This window comes from Lactuca serriola, chromosome 9 (assembly GCF_051521515.1).
Source record: "Lactuca serriola cultivar US96UC23 chromosome 9, Lser_US96UC23_V15, whole genome shotgun sequence".
NCBI classification, from domain to species: Eukaryota; Viridiplantae; Streptophyta; class Magnoliopsida; order Asterales; family Asteraceae; genus Lactuca; species Lactuca serriola.
The window spans coordinates 103,240,667-103,264,916 of record NC_136416.1 but is presented as its reverse complement, the minus strand read 5'-3'; the positions used below and the strand labels follow the sequence as shown (position 1 = coordinate 103,264,916).

General features: G+C 38.3%; 1 protein-coding gene across 1 annotated transcript; it reads left to right on the top strand.

The window, feature by feature from the left end:
* The first annotated feature begins 16,656 nt into the window (after positions 1–16,656).
* Positions 16,657–18,427, top strand: LOC145075997 (protein FAR1-RELATED SEQUENCE 5-like). The gene is made up of 4 exons (XM_079022034.1): positions 16,657–16,908; positions 17,035–17,088; positions 17,342–17,797; positions 17,906–18,427. The coding sequence occupies exons 1-4, from the start codon at positions 16,657–16,659 to the stop codon at positions 18,425–18,427; spliced, it is 1,284 nt and encodes a 427-aa protein (XP_078878160.1).
* Positions 18,428–24,250: the final 5,823 nt, after the last annotated feature.

Below are 24,250 nucleotides of genomic sequence, written 5' to 3'. Positions count from 1 at the left end.
CATGAATTATAAGGTAACCCTGAGATACTCGTAACCATACTGATAGACACTAGAGAACTTGACGCCCTGCAAGCGTCGGTGTAAGTATGACATTTGTCACCCCTTGGCTTGGTAGGCCGTGAACTGTAGCTAGTAGTTAGGGTGCGGGGGTGTCAATCCCGTATAGATCTATACACACAATGTCCGCTCTCCCTACAAGAGACTCTGGTTACCAACTTGACAACGGAGAAGGCCGTGTACTGAAGATGTATCTCGTGTAGTGAGATCTGATGTAAAATACTGGACTAATGATAGAGACTCACAACTGAACTGACTAATGTAAACCTATATATCTATGATTGTATACATAATATATAACTAATGATCAAATGACCTTCGGACAGACATCCGATCCCACCATACCACATCTCAACGAAGAAAAGGAAATAGGGCGAACAAGCCTTCCTAAGTCCTTTAAACATTATATATATATATATATATATATATATATATATATATACAAGCACAGGCATACATTTAACAAATAGGAACATTTAACGAAGTTTAAGTGTTTAACGAAGTAGAAGTGTTTCACAAAGTATAAGTTTTAACAAGTAGGAGTGTATCGTGAAGTAGAAGCGTATCATGAAGTATAAGCGTATCGTGAAGCAGGAGCGTATCGTGAAGTATAAGCGTATCATGAGGTATAAGCGTATCGTGAGGTATAAGCGTATTGTGAAGTATAAGCGTATTGTGAAGTATAAGCATATTGTGAAGTAGGAGCATTAACAAGTATAAGTGAAGTAGAAGCGTTAACAAGTATAAGTGAAGTAGAAGCGTTAAAAAGTATAAGCGCATCACGAAGTGAAAGCGTTATCAAGTAGGAGTTTAAACTAAGTAGAAGTGAAGCAGTAGTATCTTAACCAAGTAGGAGTATAAAAACATGGCAGAAAACTTTGATGAAAAACTTTAGGAAAAACCTTTATACTTAAGAAAATCACGACTTGGTATTCTTTTGTAAAATAAGTTTGTAAGCCTTTAGAAATCCTTAGAAAACCTTTCATAAACGCATTTGGTTATAACTTTGATAAACAGTATAAGTAAAGATTTGAACAAGTGAAGACATTTTAGAAAAACATTTACAGTATCAAATTTGGTAAAACAGTTAACAGTGTAATAAATCCTTGTGCATGCGGGTTACCAATCACATGTGATTGATATGATAACTGACATGTTTAACTTGTATTCCCCCCTCATAAAAGAATGTAAAAATATTTAAAAGGTTAATTCAGGGGTATGAACTCACCTGATGTAAGTGGATCCGACGAAGGTGCCGGTTGGGTGCTCGGTGTCAAGTAAAAACTTGAACACACTTAGAGACCTATTAACATATGATAACATATGTTTACATACAATTAGTACATATAATACTAATTAAACAAGTAAACGCATCCTAAAGTGCAGAAAACACTTTGATTAAGTGCTTGGAGTGTCCCGGGTAACATTTAAGGGTGTGTATGGCTTAGATAGGGAGTTTACTCTTCAAGAGTAAACTCTTTATAGAGTTCACGGCCTTGGGACTAACTCCCCATGAGTTTACGGCCGTAAACTCATGGTGAGGGTGTTCTAGGAAGCCTAAATGTCTCATATCACTTGTAGATTTATGCTAGGTCCAAATATAAGGCACATGAGTGGATTTAAGGCATCTAAATGGACCAAATAGGAGTTTACAGCCCTAAACAAGGAGTTTACGGCCGTAAGCTCCTGGGTACATATTCTTTTGGTGTTTTAAGGGCTTAAATGATAGAGAATAAAATCCTAAGCATTTTTCCAAGTCAAATGGGGATTTTAGGGCATCATTAGGGCACTTTCTAGGAGCTTACGACCCATGGACCTTTCCTAGGGGGGTTTACGGCTGTAAACTCCTATTTCCTTGGATTTATTGAAGTTTAATGCCTTTACTTCAATGGGATTGCTTCTAGACATTTTTCCAAGGCCATAGGAGACATTTGTGGGCATTTCTAACACTTAAACTTGAGTTTACTCCCCATGAAGAGGAGTTTACGGCCGAAGCATGTTATTGGGCAGTAAACTCAAGTTTACTCCCCAAAATGTTAGTTCAAGGTGTTCTAAGTCCGATTCCATAAGTCATTTAGCCATATCTAAGCCTTAGGGGTAGTTTAGAGGGGTTTTGGGGCTTAAAAACCCCATTTAGGGGTGTTCACGGTCCAAGAGTGTTCTTGGGCCATAAACACATAATCTTGTCCCTATTTTATTTCTTATACTCGAATTTGCATGCTAGATAAGCTATACAACAAGTTAGGGTAGATTGCTTACTCGTTTGGGGCTCGAAACGGACGATTTTTGGCTCGAAAAATAAGTTGTAGAGAGAGAGTGTAGAGAGAGAGTGAAAAGGGTGGAAATGGAGTCCATTCCCCCTTATATAGGGGCTTGAGTTGAGGCTCAGTGGAAGTCTACCCGATACTGCCATTAAACGGGGCTTTTGGTCGCACCCGATTTAGTGGTCGTATTTTGACTAGGTTGAAACTAAAATTTTTCAAGGGAATATTGTGGTGTTTCTAATTTATTTCAACCCTTACCAAGTCATTATAAAAGTCCCAAATTAATTAGCCAGTCCAAAAGTTAACGGACAGTTAAATAAAACGAGGCTTATTAACGGAAAAGGGGTTAAAAATGACGAAATAAATTTCGGGTTGTCACAAATGTTAGTTTCTGCTAAAACGTAATAGAGTTGTTCAATTCGATTGAATTGATTTATACTGATGAATTATACAGATGTGAAGTAAATGTATATCACCAGTAAAAGAAGTAACGATTGAGTTAGATGTTGTATGGGTATTAAATGCTGGAATATGATAATCAATAATGAATGAGTATTGTGTATTGCAGACAATAATTAAATTCAGTGTTGATTATGATGTTGTGTATGTACATAGCTAATTAACTTGTGGCAAACATAGAGTTATTTTTTCCAAAGTTTGTGGTCGTAGGTTGATTAACACTTCGACCCTTATTCACTGATGATTATAATGTGTTGTACGTACATATATAATTTACCAGTGACGAATATATACTTGTTATTCCATTAATTTGTATAATCTTGATTATATATGAATCATTGCTTGATTTATGGAATTATGTAGTTTTACGTTGAAACATATTTGAATAGGTTTGTAATCACAAATGATTTAATATAGTTGTTATGGAATTGTGGGTATCTATAAATGTTGTTGTAGTCACAAATGATTTAATGTAGTTGTAATCAATATACACAAATTGAATTCAAATCAAATCAATTGTTTTCAATCATGAATGAAACAACAACATTTGTAGATACCCTTTTTCCATCACAACTACATTAAATCATTAATTTGTGGTACAATCCTATTCAACATAGTCTTGGTTATTAGGCAAAACAGTTTTGTTTATTTCAATTTTAGACTTTTTATTCCATTAGGTTTCATAGTCGTGGTTATATGTGAATAATTGCTTATTTTAAGGGAGTATGTGGTTTTATGTTCAAACAGTTATGAATAGCTGTGAAATCATAAATGATTTAGTGTATTTGGGATGGAACATGGGGTATTTATAAATGTTATTGTTTCAATCATCATTGAACACAATTGTTGTTTATGGAATTATGTGGGATTATGTTGAAACATAGTTGAATATGGTTGTAATCACAACTGATTTAACATATTTGTGATTGAACAGGGGTATCTATAAATGTTAGTGTTTAAATATACAATTTAATTGATTTGAATTCCATTGTTGTGTATTCGTAGTTGTATTGAAATCATTGAAGAATATATGTTGAGATCATCATTAATGTTTGCAGCTATTTATTATGCAACACAACTATTTTATGTCATGGAATGGCTAAATGTATTTATAAAACGGTAGTTATATTTAACAGTGGTTGTTAATGTTTAATAAATAATATCACAAAATGGTAGTGTTATAAAGTCAATATTGGATATATTTGTTGTGGTGGAACAGATAACTCTACACAAGAAAGTGAAGGTGGCTACGAAGATACATACGATGAAAATGAGAGTGACAATGAATCAGGTAAAGTCTTGATGATTGTGATGGTAATGAAATCTGGTTAGTGTTTAAAAAAATTATTATCTATATAAATATAAGTTAATTGGAATTGTTTGGATCAGGTACGGAATCTAATGAAAATGAAAGTGTCAACAATAGCAATCTATATTCACCTGGTGGATCTAATAAACTGTGGAAACCTAGTGTCACGAAAGAATTTATGCCTGATGATGAGGTTACATTTGAATCACTAACACATGCAATCAATATGTATAGAAAATATGCAAAACATGTTGGGTTTGATGTTCGGTTGAACACAATTACAACGTTTCGGCATGACAGATCAATAAAAATAAAGTATGTTGTTTGCAATCACGCTGGGAAAATACCAGACATAAGCGTGGATACAATGGATGCAAATAATGGTGGAAGGAAACATAGGACTTCAAACTTTATTGTAACGGATTGTAAAGAATTGATAAAGTTTGAACGTGTTAGTGTTGGAACAAATGAGTTTCAATTTAGAGAGTTTCAAGAGCTGCACAACCACCCACTTTATACCACAGAAGAGTGCAGACATTCAAAAAAAGCTAGAAAGTTAAATTATGCAGACAAGGAGATTATTATACGTGCAGCAACAACAAACGTGGGTGCAACAAAGGCGCATAAACTTAGTGCTGCATTAAAAGGTGGGTATGAGTGTGTTGGTCCCGAAGGGAGTGATTACAAAAATTTTAGGAAAAAATTAGGTAACATTATAGGCAACAAGGATGCGCAATTGGTAGTGAATATGTCACACCCCAAAACCGGAACGGCGGAAACGTTCTGGGGTGGATGACGTCATGTCAAGTATCACAACACATGCATATAGTAATCAAAGTACAACAAAACATTTCATTAATAGTAATAATACTTTTACATGGTTACATTACAAGGTATCAAAGTATACAAACAAATATAATAAGTACAGCAAGGTACTAAGGCATCTTCATCAACAGCTCCGGAGGTGTACCTATCTAATTGCTGACCTGAGAATACAAGTTATTTGAAAAGCGAGTATCAGCATTTTTACAAATGCTGGTGAGTTCATAAGTATTTAATGTCATTTCATTCAAATAACTTTATTATGTAGTAGTTTAAGTGTTTACAGTGCATTAGAGTTCTTTCCAGAAAATCCTATATTTTCTTTAATAAAAGCAGCCTTCTACCAAGACTGGTCAGTGTTATGTGGTAAAAAGTAGTTTTCCCTTAATTGCTATCATTATCAAAATACTGAATTTGATTATTAAACAAAGCAAGAGACAACAGGGAAATAACATATGCCTCAGCAGTGAGGACTGCTGACTAAGGCAAAGGGATCATAGACTCCAGGAGAGTGTCGAACGAACGACACGCCTAACTCAATCTAATAGAAAGAGACACAAACCCCAGACGGTACCAAATGAAAGGTATAGCTAGTAAGGTCTAATACAGTGAACACAGACCCCAGACAGTACCAACTGAATGATACATCTTGCAAGGTCAAAACAGTGTGACTTTGAAAAATGATTTACCAGCATACAATGTAAATTGCCGGTTAATACCGTTACCTTAAGACCATGAATTATAAGGTAACCCGGGATACTCGTAACCATACTGACTAGAGTTCTAGACGCCCTACAAGCGTCTATAAAATGTGACATTTGTCACCCCTTGGCTTGGTAGGCCGTGGACTGTAGCTAGCAGTCAGGGTGCGGGGGTGTCAATCCCGTATAGATCTATACACACAATGTCTGCTCTCCCTACAGGAGAATCTAGTTACCAACTAGACGACGGAGAAGGCCGTGTCCTGAAGATGCATCCCAAATAGTGGGTAGAGACTTCCAAATAGTGGGTTTCTAATGTAAGTGCTGAACTAGAGGTAGAGACTCATAACTGAATTGACTGAAGTAAACCCATATGTCTATGCTTGTGTACATAATATATAACTAATGAATCAAACGACCTTCGGATGGACATCCGATCCCACCAGACCACATCTCAACGAAGAAAAGGAAATAGGGCAGACAAGCCTTCCTAAGTCCTTCAATCATTATTTATATGCATCTATACAAGCACATACATACATCTAACTACAATTGAGTGCGTATCAAGTTGAATCATACAGTGGGGAATAACCGACTTGTGAAGTATAAGCGTACAATGAAATATCCGAGTCGTGAAGTATAAGCGTACAGTGAAATATCCGAGTCGTGAAGTATAAGCGTACAGTGAAATATCCGAGTCGCGAAGTATAAGCGTACAGTGAAATATCCGAGTTGTGAAGTATAAGCGTACAGAGTGGGATAATCGAATCATGAAGTATAAGTGTACCAAGTATAAGTGTATCACGAAGTAGAGACGACAATAAGTGAAGTAAGAGCGTCTATCAGGTATAAGCGACTACAAGTATAAGTGAAATAGAGACAATAACAGGTATAAACGCATCACGAAGTGAAAGCGTTATCGAGTAGGAGTTTAAAATACATGAAAGCGAAGCTGCGGTAACTAACAAGTAAAAATATACAACGTGAAATGGAACTTTGATGAAAACCTTGGAAAAACCATTATATTCAGGGAAAATCACATTTGATATTCTTTGGTAAAATAAGTTTGAAAAACTTTGTAAATCCTTGGAACCATTATAAACCAGTTTAAAATGAATTTAGATAAGACGGTATAAGTAAGAGTTTTGAAAAAAATGAAAACCTTTTTGCAACCATCATAGTATCCTACTCGGTAAAACAGTATACATTGTGGTAAATCATTGTGCATGCGGGTTATCAATCACATGTGATTGATGTGATAACTAGCATGTTTAACTTGTATCCCCCCTATAAAACATGTAAAAACATTTAAAAGGTTCATTTAGGGGTATGAACTCAGCTGGTGTAAGTAGGTCCGACGAGGGTGCCAGTTGGGCATTCGGTGTCACGTAAGGACTCGAACACACTCAATGACCTATTTAACATATGATAACATATGTTCACATACAATTAGTATATTTAATACTAATTAAACACGTATACGCACTCAAAGTAGCGGAAAACACTTTGGTTAAGTGTTTGGGGTGTCCCGGGTAGCGTCTAAAGGTGTGTATGGCTTAGGAATGGAGTTTACTCTCCGAGAGTAAACTCCCAACACCATGTTTACGGCCCAGGGACTACTCACCATGAGTTTACGGCCGTAAACTCATGGTGAGGGGTTCTAGTGTGTTTGAAGGCTTCTAACTTGTTCATGGAATTATTCTAGGTCCAAAACTATATAATATGAGTGGGTTTAAGGTCTTTAAGGGCATCTTAACGGAGTTTATGGCCCAGGGATAACTCCTAAGGGAGTTTACGGCCGTAAACTCTCATTCCTTGAGTTTATTGAACTTTCAAGCCCCTAATACCTTGCTAGTAATTTATAATAAAGTGTGAGGCCATTTGGGGGGCAAAAACCTACATTTTTGGCTTGGTGTGGGGAGTTTACGGCCTTGACACATGTCTGGGCCGTAAACTCCTTTTAATCCTCCAAATCCTTATGTTGAAATGATCTAAACCCAAGAGGATAAGCCCCTACTTTACGTATGAAGTCCAAGGGTGTTTTAGGAGTGTGTTTGGGGCATTTTAACAAGTTTAAGAGGTGTTTACGGCCTTGGCATATGCTTGGGCCGTAAACTCTCTTTTATGCCCTAAATCCATGTGTTTTAATGTTTAAACACTCCTAGGCTAAAACCTCAATTTATTTCCAAGCTTTTAGGGACAAGTTTGGGTATTTTTGGCCTCATTTGGGGGTTTATGGCCTAAGGAGGCTCTTAGGCCGTAAACTCCTTTTTCATGTCTCAATCTTGTGATTTTTAGGCTAAAAAGACAATAATGTACGCATAGAGCAAGTTAGGGTTGATAGTCTTACGTTTAGGAGTCGGAAATCGCGGTTTTTGAGTCGAAAACGAGCCTAGAGAGAGAGTATAGAGAGAGAGAGAGGGTGGAAAAGGCTCCAATGGAGTTTACTCCCCCTTATATATGGGTGGGAGTTGGAGCTCAGTGATTTTCTACCCGATACTGCCGTTATACGGGGCTTTGGGTCGCACCCGATTTAGTGGTCGTAATAATAATAAACTAACATTTTCCAAATAAATGAAATATAAAGTAAGTGTCTTTATTTCTTTTATCACGACTTTAACAAAACATTGAATAAATAAATAAAACATTTATTTACTTGATGTCCTCTAATTAACGGAACTTTTATTCAGTGGAATATTCCATTAACGGTAATGGGGTAATGTAACGGAATAACTTTGGGTTGTCACATCATCCCCCCGTTAGAGGGAATTTCGTCCCGAAATTCAAGTCTAGGCAAGGAAGTAGGTATGAATGGCGAAGTAGAGGTAAGAGAGTACTTCCTGTACGGTTTGTCCTCGCATTCCCAAGTGAACTCTAGTCTGTGTTTGTCATTCCAATAGACCACGTACGGGATGCGGATTCCGTTTCGTGTAGCAAGTGGGTTCCAACCGGTGTATCTACAAGGTTAGGGTTCTCAAAGGATTCTATCAAGATGAGTGAGGCACGAAAAGTGTTGTCGGGAAATCACGTATCAAGTCTAAGAAGTGGATCGATCAGGTGTGAATCTTGTGGTATATCCAAAGGTAGTAGTGGTCTGAAGAGGGTTGGACCAAACTTCTGAGGATTTTTAGATGGTCCTAAGCTCTCGGAAGGGTAGAGCCTTTCAGTACTTAGAACATAGTTTACTTCTATGGCAAGATCATCACTGGCGTGATCGCCATTCCGAAGTTCCTAACGTTCTCTCCCGTACTGGTAGTGTAGTCCTTCCAGTTGGTTCTTAGAAACCTCAGGTGGTCTTTGGTTTCGCGTTTCCTGTCAACTGGCTGATAGAGACTTTCTAGGTCATCGGATGGGTTGCATATCTACGGTTATCTGTCTGCTGTAGAGTGTCTATCTCAAGCTTGTGCAAAATGAATCTGCACTAAAGGCCCTTGAGATGCGGAAACTCTGAGGGTCGGGGAGATAGGGTTTCACCAGACGAGTGTTGCACTATCTCGGGAGGTGGTTCTACTATCTCTGCGTGAGATAGTATTCGTGGAACACCTAATAATCCAAGGATTCTCCAAGACTTTGGTTTATTCTAGTGCGGAAAGCGCATGCTCCTGCATAACCCTTCTACTAACACCATGGCTGGTGTCAAGTCTATAATCTCTTCGGGATATGGGTCATGAGGCTTAAGGAAACTACTTTTGCACTTGATTAAGTATTCTTGGCTCTGAAGGTTATCCTGTTGTTCTCGGTATCCTAGTGTTCACTTCGGAGAATGCAGTCTATCGTCTACAGGGCGACGGTGACTTCCTCCATGCGAGAGGGTGGAGGATGATAGGCACTACTTGTCTATAACAGGATGGACGAAGTGCCTGAGTAGTGTGAGCATCTACTGCCACTACTCCTCCGAAGGTTCTGAGTTTTCTCGGTCTAGGTCGAATCTAGTGAGTATAGGTTCCCATCACTCGGAACTTTAATCTTTTCATCCATTCTTCTTAGAGTTTACTTTATTGTAGCTCTCGGATTTCCAGGATATTCGCCGCGATGCTTAATTCGGGGGATTAAGCGTGAATGGATGGTCGTGGTCAATGTCCTTGACTTTTCGACTCAAATTTCTTTACCAACCGAGGGTGTTAGCTACTATGTTGGCTCAAGCGGAATGACAACAACTTCGGATTTGTGGTCCTTATAGTAGCTCAACCCGAAGTGGTTCTCTTGACTCTAGCTCCCGTTCCATGGGATAGGATTAAGGTCCTTTCTAAGGAATCTACTAGGTATGCTTCGGGTGGTTATTGTCTTCTGGAGTATCTGCAGTGTCGTTCACTTCGGTGTCCATCTGACTACGAGGGGTCGGTCAACAGCGTACGGTATCCTCTCTTGGGTACTTCGGAAGGTTTGAGATAAGAGGGACGATTGACGGATTGCATTAGGTTTGATTATTTGTGTTAGGTTTAGGTTCGGAAGAACCTTTATGCGCCGACATGGCTACGGAGAAGGTTCTTTTTATACAACACTAAGAATGTACACATGGTTGCACGAAGTCGAACCATGATCAATAGAGTCGTCGAAGTTGGCACACTCCGACATGATGTATAATGAAGATCGATAGAGTCATGTGCCGAACAGGCACACAAGTTCTAGGCGTCTCGGGTTTCGTCCCATGTATCACTACCGCGGATACTTGGACCGATAGGGTCGACGCGAAACTGTAGAGAGTCCTAAGTGTTTCCGAGTAGAGTATCTTTTCATGAATGGATTCTCACGAGGCATTTCTATAACCGCTTAACATATACTAGTCATGTATATGGGAGGACTGTTGACTGAGCGACTCTGCCCTAAATCCACAACCAAACGAGGAACAAGAAATGAGGCGGCCTTCACTCACTCTAGGTCTTCCATCTTAACTATACATGGCCGTAATGTATATATTTAGCCATTATAGTTTTACCTAATGAATTTTTAAATTTTATAACAGTGCTGCGACTTTCGCCTTATTGGAGAAGTATTTACATTTGAATTAGCCTTTTATTGTATTTAGTTTAGTTATCTGAGATTGAGAGACGTACCAACATCTACTAGGTTCCCTGATGCTTCTCCCTAAGCAGTAGTGTTAGGCTCCTCCTGTGTCTTTGTCTTTCCTTCGGTTGGGCAGTCCTTCTTGAAGTGTCCCATTTCACCACATAGGTGGCAAACTGTATGGGTCGCCACATTTGTGGTTGATGTAATGAACTCAACCGGGGTTCTGCAGACGCGAGCAATATGCCCCAACATGTGGCACCTAGCACAATAGAGCTCCCGGCAGACACCATGATGATGGTAGCTGCACTTGTTGCAATGGGGAAGGTTTCCTAGCTATGGTCTTCTTGAAGTCGGGAGGGAAGGATTGACAGGGGTATTGGCTGTCTCAGCTCGCTGCCCTTAGGAAGGTCCTTGAGCCGAGGTACTTCCCTCCTCAATCTTGAGTTTTCTCTTTAGTGGGTTCGATTGAGGTTCTTGGGTGACTGGGTATGAAAGTGTTGGTTGCTGCTGTCTATTGCCAGGATCGGAAATCCCAACAGGTCCCTTACTAACATTGGCGGTGTTAGCATTCAGGTGAGCCATGACAGCTGCTACGGCTGCTGAGACTGCAGCTTGGAATGTAGCTTTATCAAATAAGAGAGCAGGTTTCTTGCTTGTGGACTGGTTGCGTTTCTTTGGAGGCATGGTTTTTCCTACACGGAAAGGAATACAAGATAATGAGAGACGATGGCTAACCCTGGACATATCTGTCCTGACTGTATTAGGCATAAACTTTCCCGTGCCTCGGGTACTGGTTGTCTGAGTGTCGACCTACATCCCTATGATGTAGTCCTGGTGATCAAGGTAGGAGTGTGTGAGTATCGGAAAAGGCCATAAGATGTGAGTCATTCCTACTACGTTACCTTTATACTGGGAAAGGTTTCACTCTCCGACCTGGAGAGATTTGAGAACGGTTCGGAACGAACTGCGGAAAGAGAGGCTCACAAGGGCAGATGGCTAAAATTTTCTCAACAAAGGTGCGGGGATCCGCTCTAATCGTGTAATTGGCAACGAGAAACGACGATTTTACCTAACACATAGCGTGAGTAGTGTAACCACTAACTCACTAAATTGTATTATTTTATGGGTGTATTAGCGTGACGAACACGAGGAAAAGACAATTCCCGGGTACCATGTATTGGCTCCCTCAGACTGCCTCGTATCTTTGACTGGAATCGGCGTTGGTTTCCTTCGGGTAGTTTCCTAGGGTTCTCTTCTCGTATGGACATATTGAATTTGTACTTTACCTCACTTCCGAATCCGACAATGGGTGTCATCACCTCATAAAGGGCAACTGGGGATCTCGGAAGTTTAGGCAAATTTCTCACCAATGTCCCTAAAAGAATATGGGCACTTGGTGCATTCAATAGTCTCGACCCAGTTCATTTATTTCCGAACAGGAAATCTTCCCAATGAACTTCTTCGGGGTCGGAATCAACTCTTCTGTCAATCACTGAAGTGGGTAGGGTTTTCTACAGGGTTTGTGCGAGAATTGAAATGTCTAAAGAATCCTAAGAGATTAAACATTTCACTGGATGATCCATATTGAGTCCTGCTACGATTACACAGGGTATACAAATCATATATAGCCTAGATCCGATAGGCCTTCGAATATGTGATACTACTCTAGAACCACATCCCAACGAGGAAAAGGAAATAGGGCGAAACCACACATTCTTAGCCTATGGGATCCTTATTATATATAACCTTGGGAGTACACCCTCTGTAGTTGTAGGTATATCAATAAGGATCTTTTTGTTCTTCACGCAAGGTTGTTTATGTTTCCTAAAATACCCTTATGGTATTTTAATTCTTGTTTGTTTCTTATCTTCTGAGTTTCATTCTGGGATTAGTGTGGATCTTTTAGTGTTCTAAAATACTCCTATAGTATTTTAACTTTATGTTTAGCTCTAGCATTCCTAGTTGGTAAGTTTCAGACCTGTTGTACACCACTATCACTCCCAAGCACATGTTCATCGCATCTCGGATAAATGTAGTTGATCAGGTTACATTTATTCCAGCTTACGATTACATAACTGCCCAGGTTTGACTGTAGTGCTCAACATCCGAAGACTTTTATTATTGTTCTTCTTGTGATACTTTTGTTCGAGTGTTTAGATTCTGGATGTTATTATACTTTAATATGGTTATATTTTAAAGTATAATTCTTGGTCAGAGTGTTTTATCCCTTTGTGTTTATAGGTTGTATGTCTTTTATGAATTGATATACTTAGCTCACTATAAACAATGCTCTGATACCAATCTGTCACACCCCAAAACCGGAACAACGGAAACGTTCTGGGGTGGATGACGTCATGTCAAGTATCACAACACATGCATATAGTAATCAAAGTACAACAAAACATTGCATTAATAGTAATAATACTTTTACATGGTTACATTACAAGGTATCAAAGTATACAAACAAATATAATAAGTACAGCAAGGTACTAAGGCATCTTCATCAACAGCTCCGGAGGTGTACCTATCTAATTGCTGACCTGAGAATACAAGTTATTTGAAAAGCGAGTATCATCGTTTTTACAAATGCTGGTGAGTTCATAAGTATTTAATGTCATTTCATTCAAATAACTTTATTATGTAGTAGTTTAGGTGTTTACAGTGCATTAGAGTTCTTTCCAGAAAATCCTATATTTTCTTTAATAAAAGCAGCCTTCTACCAAGACTGGTCAGTGTTATGTGGTAAAAAGTAGTTTTCCCTTAATTTCTATCATTATCAAAATACTGAATTTGATTATTAAAGAAAGCAAGAGACAACAGGGAAATAACATATGCCTCAACAGTGAGGACTGTTGACTAAGGCAAAAGGATCATAGACTCCAGGAGAGTGTCGAATGAATGACACGCCTGGCTCAGTCTAACAGAAAGAGACACAGACCCCAGGCGGTACCAAATGAAAGGTACAACTAGTAAGGTCTAATACAGTGAACACAGACCCCAGACAGTACCAACTGAATGATACATCTTGCAAGGTCAAAACAGTGTGACTCTGAAAAATGATTTACCAGCATACAGTGTAAATTGCCGGTGAATATCGTTACCTTAAGACCATGAATTATAAGGTAACCCGGGATACTCGTAACCATACTGACTAGAGTTCCATACGCCCTACAGGCGTCTATAAAATGTGACATTTGTCACCCCTTGGCTTGGTAGGCCGTGGACTGTAGCTAGCGGTCAGGGTGCGGGGGTGTCAATCCCGTATAGATCTATACACACAATGTTCGCTCTCCCTACAGGAGACTCTGGTTACCAACTAGACGACGGAGAAGGCCGTGTCCTGAAGATGCATCCCAAATAGTGGGTAGAGACTTCCAAATAGTGGGTTTCTAATGTAAGTGCTGAACTAGAGGTAGAGACTCATAACTGAATTGACTGAAGTAAACCCATATGTCTATGCTTGTGTACATAATATATAACTAATGAATCAAACGACCTTTGGATGGACATCCAATCCCACCAGACCACATCTCAACGAAGAAAAGGAAATAGGGCGGACAAGCCTTCCTAAGTCCTTCAATCATTATTTATATGCATCTATACAAGCACATATATACATCTAACTACGCTTGAGTGTGTATCAAGTGGAATCATACAGTGGGGAATAACCGACTTGTGAAGTATAAGCGTACAGTGAAATATCCGAGTCGTGAAGTATAAGCGTACAGTGAAATTTCTGAGTCGTGAAGTATAAGCGTATAGTGAAATATCCGAGTCGTGAAGTATAAGCGTACAAAGTGGGATAATCGAATCGTGAAGTATAAGTGTATCACGAAGTAGAGACGACAATAAGTGAAGTAAGAGCATCTATCAGGTATAAGCGACTACAAGTATAAGTGAAATAGAGACAATAACAGGTATAAACGCATCACGAAGTGAAAGCGTTATCGAGTAGGAGTTTAAAATACATGAAAGCGAAGCAGCGGTAACTAACAAGTAAAAATATACAACGTGAAATGGAACTTTGATGAAAACCTTGAAAAAACCTTTATATTCAGGGAAAATCACATTTGATATTCTTTGGTAAAATAAATTTGAAAAACTTTGTAAATCCTTGGAACCTTAATAAACCAGTTTAAAATGAATTTAGATAAGACGGTATAACTAAGAGTTTTGAAACAAATGAAAACCTTTTTGCAACCATCATAGTATCCTACTCGGTAAAACAGTATACATTATGGTAAATCATTGTGCATGCGGGTTATCAATCACATGTGATTGATGTGATAACTAGCATGTTTAACTTGTATCCCCCCTATAAAACATGTAAAAACATTTAAAAGGTTCATTCAGGGGTATGAACTCACCTGGTGTAAGTAGGTCCGACGAGGGAGCCAGTTGGGCGTTCGGTGTCACGTAAGGACTCGAACACACTCAATGACCTATTTAACATATGATAACATATGTTCACATACAATTAGTATATTTAATACTAATTAAACAAGTATACTCACTCAAAGGAGCAGAAAACACTTTGGTTAAGTGTTTGGGGTGTCCCGGGTAGCGTCTAAAGGTGTGTATGGCTTAGGAATGGAGTTTACTCTCCGAGAGTAAACTCCCAACACCATGTTTACGGCCCAGGGGCTACTCACCATGAGTTTACGGCCGTAAACTCATGGTGAGGGGTTCTAGTGTGTTTGAAGGCTTCTAACTTGTTCATGGAATTATTCTAGGTCCAAAACTATATAGTATGAGTGGGTTTAAGGTCTTTAAGGGCATCTTAATGGACTTTACGGCCCAGGGACAACTCCCAGGGGAGTTTACGGCCGTAAACTCTCATTCCTTGAGTTTATTGAAGTTTCAAGCCCCTAATACCTTGCTAGTAATTTATAATAAAGTGTGAGGCCATTTGGGGGGAAAAAACCACATTTTTGGCTTGGTTTGGGGAGTTTACGGCCTTGACACATGTCTGGGCCGTAAACTCCTTTTAATCCTCCAAATCCTTTTGTTTAAATGATCTAAGCCCAAGAGGATAAGCCCCTAATTTATGTATGAAGTACAAGGGTGTTTTAGGAGTGTGTTTGGGGCATTTTAACAAGTTTAAGAGGTGTTTACGGCCTTCGCATATGCCTGGGCTGTAAACTCTCTTTTATGCCCTAAATCCATGTGTTTTAATGTTTAAACACTCCTAGGCTAAACCCTCAATTTATTTCCAAGCTTTTAGGGACAAGTTTGGGTATTTTTGGCCTCATTTGGGGGTTTACGGCCTAAGGAGGCTCTTAGGCCGTAAACTCCTTTTTCATGTCTCAATCTTGTGATTTTTAGGCTAAAAAGACAATAATGTACGCATAGAGCAAGTTAGGGTTGATAGTCTTACGTTTAGGAGTCGGAAATCGCGGTTTTTGAGTCGAAAACGAGCCTAGAGAGAGAGTATAGAGAGAGAGGGTGGAAAAGGCTCCAATGGAGTTTACTCCCCCTTATATATGGGTGTGAGTTGGAGCTCAGTGATTTTCTACCCGATACTGCCGTTATACGGGGCTTTGGGTCGCACCCGATTTAGTGGTCGTAATAATAATAAACTAACATTTTCCAAATAAATGGAATATAAAGTAAGTGTCTTTATTTCTTTTATCACGAATTTAACGGCACATTGAATAAATAAATAAAACATTTATTTACTTGACGTCCTCTAATTAACGGAACTTTTATTCAGTGGAATATTCCGTTAACGGTAACAGGGTAATGTAACGGAATAACTTTGGGTTGTCACAGAATAGAATGAATGAGAGGAAAACATATTATTTAGATTATTCCTTTGAGTATAAATGTGTCAATAGCGTGTTAAATGCTATGTTCTGGGCTGATGAGATATATAAGATATTCTACAAGGAGTTTGGAGATGTGATATCTTTTGACGCTACCTTTCGAACAAATAAATAAGTGTGATGCTGCGTTTTATTTTGGTTGATGTGTTTTCTGGATTAATTTGTTTGTACGATGTCATAAATAATGACAAATATTATTATTTAGGTATGGAATGGTATTTGTCCCTTTTACAACTATTGATAATCACAAAAGATCGGTTACTGTTGGTGCTGGCCTACTTAGTAATGAGAAAATAGAGTCTTATTGTTGGTTGCTTGAAGCTTTTTTAAAAGCTCATGGAAAAGAACCAACATTGCTGTTAACAGACCAGGATCCAGTGATTCTACAGGCAGTTGAGGCTGTATTCCCAAACGCCGAGCATAGACTATGCTTATGGCATATAACGAAAAAACTACAGGCAAAGGTATGTTGTATGGGTAATTGAATTACATCTAGTGAATATGTAATGAGATTTGAATTTTGTTGATGAAAGTACATTTGTGTGTTAAAATATATGTGTAATTTGAAGTTTAAAATGGTTGTGTATCAGGTTAGTGGGGATGTTTTGAAAATCACGGATTTCAGAAACCGCTTCAACAAGCTAGTATGGAATATATATATATATATATATATATATATATATATATATATATATATATATATATATATATATATATATATATATATTCCATACTAGCTTGTTGAAGCGTTTTCTGAAATCCGTGTTTTTCAAAACATCCCCACTAACCTGATACACACCCATTATATATATATATATATATATATATATATATATATATATATATATATATATGGATTCCATTGAGTTTGAAACATCGTGGAAGTCATTGATGAAGGATCACAATCTGCAAGATAAACGATGGTTTAAAGACATGTATCGTAGGCAGACTTCATGGATACCCACTTATTTTAAGGACATGCCAATGCATGGACTGATGAAAACAACTTCCAGGTCTGAAAGTGCGAATTCATTATTTAGTAAGTACTCGCATCATGGGAATTTCCTTTTGTATTTCATGGTGAACTATGACACGATGATTGGAAAACAACGTAACATGCAACGTCGTCTTGATAATGAAACTAAGAGAACCAGGCATAAATTTGGGATGAGCACAGGATTAGAGCAACATGCAGCAAAAGTGTATACAAATACAATTTTTGCAGAAGTTCGAAAGGAGATATACAAAGGAGCATGGAATTGTTCAATTGATAGTGTAGAAAATATTAACGGGTGGCAGGTAGTAATGATTACACATTTGGACAAAAGAAGACAAGTGAAAACAAAGTGTAAGGTTAGTTCCTAAAATTCAATTGATTGTAAAAGCATCAGTAATGTTTATACGAATCTAAACATTTTTTTTAAAATGTGTCTAAAGTATGAATTAATATTTTTAATGTAGGTGGAACTGAAGTTGCCAGAAAAGGAAATAAATTATACATGCGAACTCTTCAAGCGAATGGGTATTTTGTGTCGACATGTGTTTGCAGTTCTGAAGAATAATCACATTGAGGAGATACCCGAGCAATATATTCTGCGGAGGTGGAGAAGGGATATTATTTCTAGCTATTTGTTGGTCAGTAAGAATGAGCTTGCTGAAATTGAAGATGAAACTTTTAAATTGTTAACCGAAGCATATAGTAACATGGAGTATTGTCTGGAGCGTCTTCATAATGATAAGGAAAAATTAGAAGATTTTGTGAAGACAACACGTGCGATGAGGAGGGTGTTTGAGCAAGATCCGGTTAATACTATTGCGTTGGATGATAGTGATGAAGCTGTGTTTAGGCTATTTGGGGTTAGTATTCCAGAACACATTGAAGTTAATGTCCCGCCAATGATACATAATAAAGGGAGTGGGACTAAGAAACGGATGGTTAGTGCAGCGGAGAGGGCAACAACATCATCAAAAAGTGGTTCATGAAAGTGCACATGATGCAACTTATATGTGAATCATAATTGGAGGACTTGCAAAGTAAGAATTGCACGTGAGAAATCCAATTGTAGTTAGAATAATTGTTAGTTTACTGATGTTTTTGTTTATCATTAATAATTTGTTGACTTATGTTTGCACATCTGCATTTGGGTTTTTTTAATTGAATAACATCATCTGTTTTGTTTGTTGATTTTGTTTTTTTATCGGATAATTTTTTGGTGCAATCTATTAGAGATAATATGATGATGATGATGTTTGTGTCGATTGTATACAGCCATGGTATTTACGTAGATGGTGATGGGTGTGTTGATTATGTATGTCCATCATGTATGATCATATGGTTTGATGCTTGTAAGATTTGTTTTGTTTGTGTATGTTATTTTATAGAATGGTAGAGCTCTGTATGGTTTATTGGAATAAAATAAAAAAGGAAAAGGCTACGCATGGTACATGTGTAGTGATGTATAAATTGGGTATGCACATCATTTATAATTGATGATTACAAAATTAAGTAGGGTTATTAGTAATTAAATAAAATTATATAAATTAATACCACACGTGTATCATGTGATGTCAAAGTCCGAAACATTAAGATATCAGTTTCGAGTAACATGTCGAAACAAATTGGGTATGTAATATAAAAGCCAGCTATAAAAGGTAAACTTAACAGTTTCGATCAACAATAACCACAAGAGACAGTCATGTAAGATTTAGAAAAGACATTTTAATATAATATGAAGACAAAAGGGAGGTAAATAATCAAAAAACAAAATAGTGACAAGTTTGCTGCATTGAGCCATCTACATAATAGAGTAAAAGTAAATAACATATTATTCTTCCCAGAAGGTAAAAAAAAAAAGTCTTATTAACCCAACATTCTTTAACCAAATTCAGTCAGGCTGGTATGTATCCTGGTTGCAGCATCCTTCAATAGTTGATTTCGGTTAGATGTAGTCAGCTTTTGGAATTCTGCTACATGATGAAGGATTGAATCCTTTAGCAGGTTGTAGTCTGAATTTATTATTTTGCAAAGATATATGACCTGTAGTCTAGATAATTGGGTGTCCTGTGCAAGCGACTCTGACTTGAATCCAGTTTTGAAATCTCTAATGTTTCCACCCATGAACGTCTAGTTTTGAAATCTCTAATGTTTCCACCCATGAACGTCTCCATGTGACGCATAGTAAAAATACCACAATCAGTGGTATTGTTTACTGTTGACCAAGTTAGTTGGGGGATTTGTCTTGGGACATGTGAAAAGGCTTCAGCGTTTGGATGCTGAACAGACCGCAAGTATTGACTCATGTATGAATGCTGGAAATGATATAGGATTATATGTTAAAAAATTGATTTATATATAAAAAAAATTTCAATCTGTATTAGTATCTTACAATGATATCTGGTAGAAGACCATATGTGTGTTGGGTGTCGTCTTCTCTTTTGATGTTTTCAATGATACAAAAGGCTGGTTGTTGAAAGTCGAGTACGATAAGGAAAATATGAAAATCACGGACGACTGGCAGGAATAGATGAAACAGATACCAAGTATATGATTTAAAATAATTTAGTGTTGGTATTGTGAATGCACTCACTAAAGCTTAAATGAAGATCTAATAAATTATAAAAAATAATCTGCTTATATGAAAAGTGGATATAGAAGCATACTAATTGCACATCGCGGAGTGTTGCATCAAAATCATCAATGGATAGGCTCAAATTTTTTATAAAAAATTTTCAGATGATCTTCCTCTGTCAACACAGTATTTTCGAGATACAAACTCTGTGAAGAAGATAAATGATTTAATTACAGGGGTTGTTAAATAATGTTTGTGAGTAGTGTAATATGAAGATGAAATTGAAGGTGTGTAACATCCCCCTCTGGCACGTATCACAATATTGTCCACTTTGGGCCACTCGGCATGAGGACTTCCCAGGGGGTCACCCATCCTAGTACTACTCCCGCCCGAACACGCTTAACTGTAGAGTTCTTATGGGATCTGCTGCCCTCACGGCTTTAAAACGCGTTGTGATAAGGAAGGACAAACTATGTGAAGAAGATAAATGATTTAATTATAGGGGTTGTTAAATAATGTTTGTGAGTAGTGTAATATGAAGATGAAATTGAAGGTGTGTAACATCCCCCTCTGGCACGTATCACAATATTGTCCACTTTGGGCCACTCGGCACGAGGACTTCCCAGGGGGTCACCTATCCTGGTACTACTCCCGCCCGAACACGCTTAACTGTAGAGTACTTATGGGATCTGCTGCCCTCACGGCTTTAAAACGCGTTGTGATAGGGAAGGTATCCACACCCCTTATAAGGAATGCTTAGTTCTCTTTCCCAGCCGATGTGGGATCAGATCTAACCCACTTTCACCCCCCATTATAGGGTTCGACGTCCCCGTCGAACACATTGACCCGTGCCCTGGCTCTGATACCATTTGAAACATCCCCCTCTAGCACGTATCACAATATTGTCCGCTTTGGGCCACTCGGCACGAGGACTTCCCAGGGGGTCACCCATCCTAGTACTACTCCCGCCCGAGCACGCTTAACTGCAGAGTTCTTATGGGATCTGCTGCCCTCACGACTTTAAAACGCGTTGTGATAGGGAAGGTATCCACACCCCTTATAAGGAATGCTTAGTTCTCCTTCTCAGCCGATGTGGGATCAGATAAAATTTATCAAAATGTTTCTCAAAGAGAATGTATTTTCATTAAATAATAAAACCTCGGGATGTCATGTTCCGATACAGACCAAAAGCATAAACAATATAAAATAGACCTTACAACAGTTATTTATAACTATTGATCTATAATCCAAAATCTCTCGTCAAATCCACCAACTTATACTCTTGTGCCATTACCTGTAATGCAAAGAAAACTGAGTGGGTCAGGCTTGGGAGCCTGGTGAGCATATAGAGTTTTCAACACACAATATTATATCATATTAATATATATAGAACATCCAAACTTATATAATCTCACCATATAAAAGCAACTCTTATTCCACCCCATCGATCCTCACAACGACACGATCTAAACTCTCGTATCTAAACTTTTCCTCTTTATCTGATCCCTACTCACAGATCTAAACTAATCTCTCCACCTGATCCATACTCTCGGACCTAAAACTAACCTCGTGGTCTAATCCATACTCCCAGATCTAAACTAATCTCTTGGTCTGATCCATACTCCCGGATCTAAAACTATGCCCAATCCATACTCCCGGACTAGGGACAATTAACTATGTCTTAATCCATACTCCCGGATTAATAACAAGTTTACCTATTGGTCTGATCCATACTCCCGGATCTAAAACTGTGCCAATCCATACTCCCGGACTAGAGACAATTTACTATACCTAAATCCTGTTCTGATCCATACTCCCGGATCTAAACTGTGCCCAATCCATACTCCCGGACTAGGGACAATTTACTATGTCTTAATCCATACTCCCGGATTAATAACAAGTTTATCTCTTTTCCTATTCCATATTCTCGGATCTAAATCCAATCTCTTGATCTAATCCATACTCACGGATCTAAAACTAACCTCTTGATCTGATCCATACTCACGGATCTCATCTACCCATGTCCTACCCAACATATTCGTAGATACAAAATATATATACAGTTTAACTCATTAAAACCTATATAGTTCATCCATTCCATACTCATCTCAAATAAACAAACAATATATAAACACATAGCACGTATTTCATAACAAATACTTAATATTTATGTGTTAGAAGAAAGTGACCACACACTCACCCAAAACATATACTTAATACATTCAAACAATACTTGTATTATAATCGTGTTTATGAAAGGGACTATACACTCACTTGATCAGAAGATGATCGGACAGCACTACGACTTGTAGAAGTAGTATTCTTCGGTGAAACTAGGATCACTTCACACACCGGGTTTCTCGCGGGCAGAGTTTCGGCTCAGAAACTCTTTTCTTCTCGGGATCTTCGGGCTTCGGGACTTGCTTCGGGTCTCGGGGTTGATACCGGGGCTTCGGGGGGGGGGGGGGGGGGGTTAAAATAGGGCTTAGATGGTGTATCGGGAGTGGGAGAGAAGGGATGGAGCAACCATATTCGGCCGGCCCTTCAAATCTATTTATAGGGCAAATTTGGCCCTTGCCACATCGTGGGATCCTTTTTCCACGTCGTGGGCTTGGTCGTCATTGCATACGTCATTGAAATTTGCATCTGGGGGACTCCCGGAGGTGTCAGGAGACTTGCCATGTCGTGGCACTGCTTGCCACGTCGTGGTCTCTAACAGTTTTGGGGTTTCGCGCCCCGAACTTCAGAAATTCATAACTTTCGCATACGAACTCCATTTTCGACGTTCTTTATATCGATGAGAAGGTGAGATTATGCTCTACAACTCTCATTTAGACTCCATTGGCTAATTTTGACTTTATTTATAATATATTATAATTATATTACTTATATATTATTTTTAGTAGGCCGAGACAGGAAAACTCCGTTATAAACTCATAACTCCTTCATCTGAACTCCGTTTTCGTTTGTCTTTTTATCGTTGGACTACTATCGATGAGATCTTCAATTCTCATTTAGATTGTTTTGGATAAATATCGCTCTAACGTAAATTCACTATTTACGTCACGTTGTGTCGTGCCGGTTCTGTCGCGAAACTTCGACAGGTCATAACTTCTTCGTTATAACTCGGATTTTGGCGTTCTTTATATGCACATAAACCTTGTGACATGTACTACAACTTGGTTAAGATTAATCCTTCTAAATAATCTTCCATCAAAAAGTCATTTTTGACGCTTATCGTCTCTAATTTGACTAGCTCGGATCTACGGGCGTTACAAGGTGTAATGTGAGAATGTGGAAGTCATGTATGTGCAAAACTTAGAAGACTATATTATGACATAGTTAATGAATGCTAATGATTATTAAGATTGTACCGTCAACGTGGTAGTGGCGAATAGTCTGCGAGGAGATAAATTGGAACGCAAGTCTTCATCGAAATTTAACAGATGGCTATAGCAATCTAGTACGTGTCCAAAAAGTTTACATTTGGGGAAAAAACTTTCCATGTGAAAGCGTTCAATAGCTACACCAGCACAAGTCCGGAAAAGTTTGTCACTGCATAGGATAACATGTGAAAACTTAAATAATCTTTGTGTAAATTTTTTTTTATTCTATCTGTTATGTATAAATTTGTATATACCTAGGAAGACCTTGTGTTGAGAAAACCCATCAGATAGGTCCTTCTGAGCACGTGATATACGTTTGGTTATGTCCACTGCCCGTACAATGAATGGAGAACGTAGTTTAGGGGGCTTATTTTTTGGCCTTAACTCCCTTGCGCGGACAACACCGTAATCACTGTGAATAGGAACAATTAATAATGGAAGAGGACTTGGACATTGGTCTATTGGAGTTTTCATGATATCTTTCAGTGGTGAATTGTTAATGATATCAACAAACTCCTGTGTCATCCCGATGCTCCAGTTTGGAAAGGGTGAATTTTGGAACGATTTAACAGAATTTTCTGCCATTTGACAGGACATGTTAATCTGTTCTACGTTGTCTGACCACCATTAGGATAAAGGTCCAACGCTGTCTGCATGGGTAGAACTACCACCTCCATATTTCGTGGATTCTTCATTAAGGAAAATTCTAATCTTGGCTTGCAATTCATAGAAATCACAAACAAGAGGATGCCTTTTGATTACGTCTACAAGTTTTGAGTGCAACAAATGATTATCCTCAACTAGCTTGTTGAACATACTTTCAATGGTGGAAAGGTATTCCTGAAAACATT

Coding starts and splice junctions, on each gene's coding strand:
- LOC145075997 (XM_079022034.1), top strand. CDS start 16,657: ATGGTATTTGTCCCTTTTACAACTATTGATAATCACAAAAGATCGGTT. Junction 16,909..17,034: donor CGAAAAAACTACAGGCAAAG/GTATGTTGTATG, acceptor GTTGTGTATCAG/GTTAGTGGGGATGTTTTGAA. Junction 17,089..17,341: donor GAAACCGCTTCAACAAGCTA/GTATGGAATATA, acceptor TCATTGATGAAG/GATCACAATCTGCAAGATAA.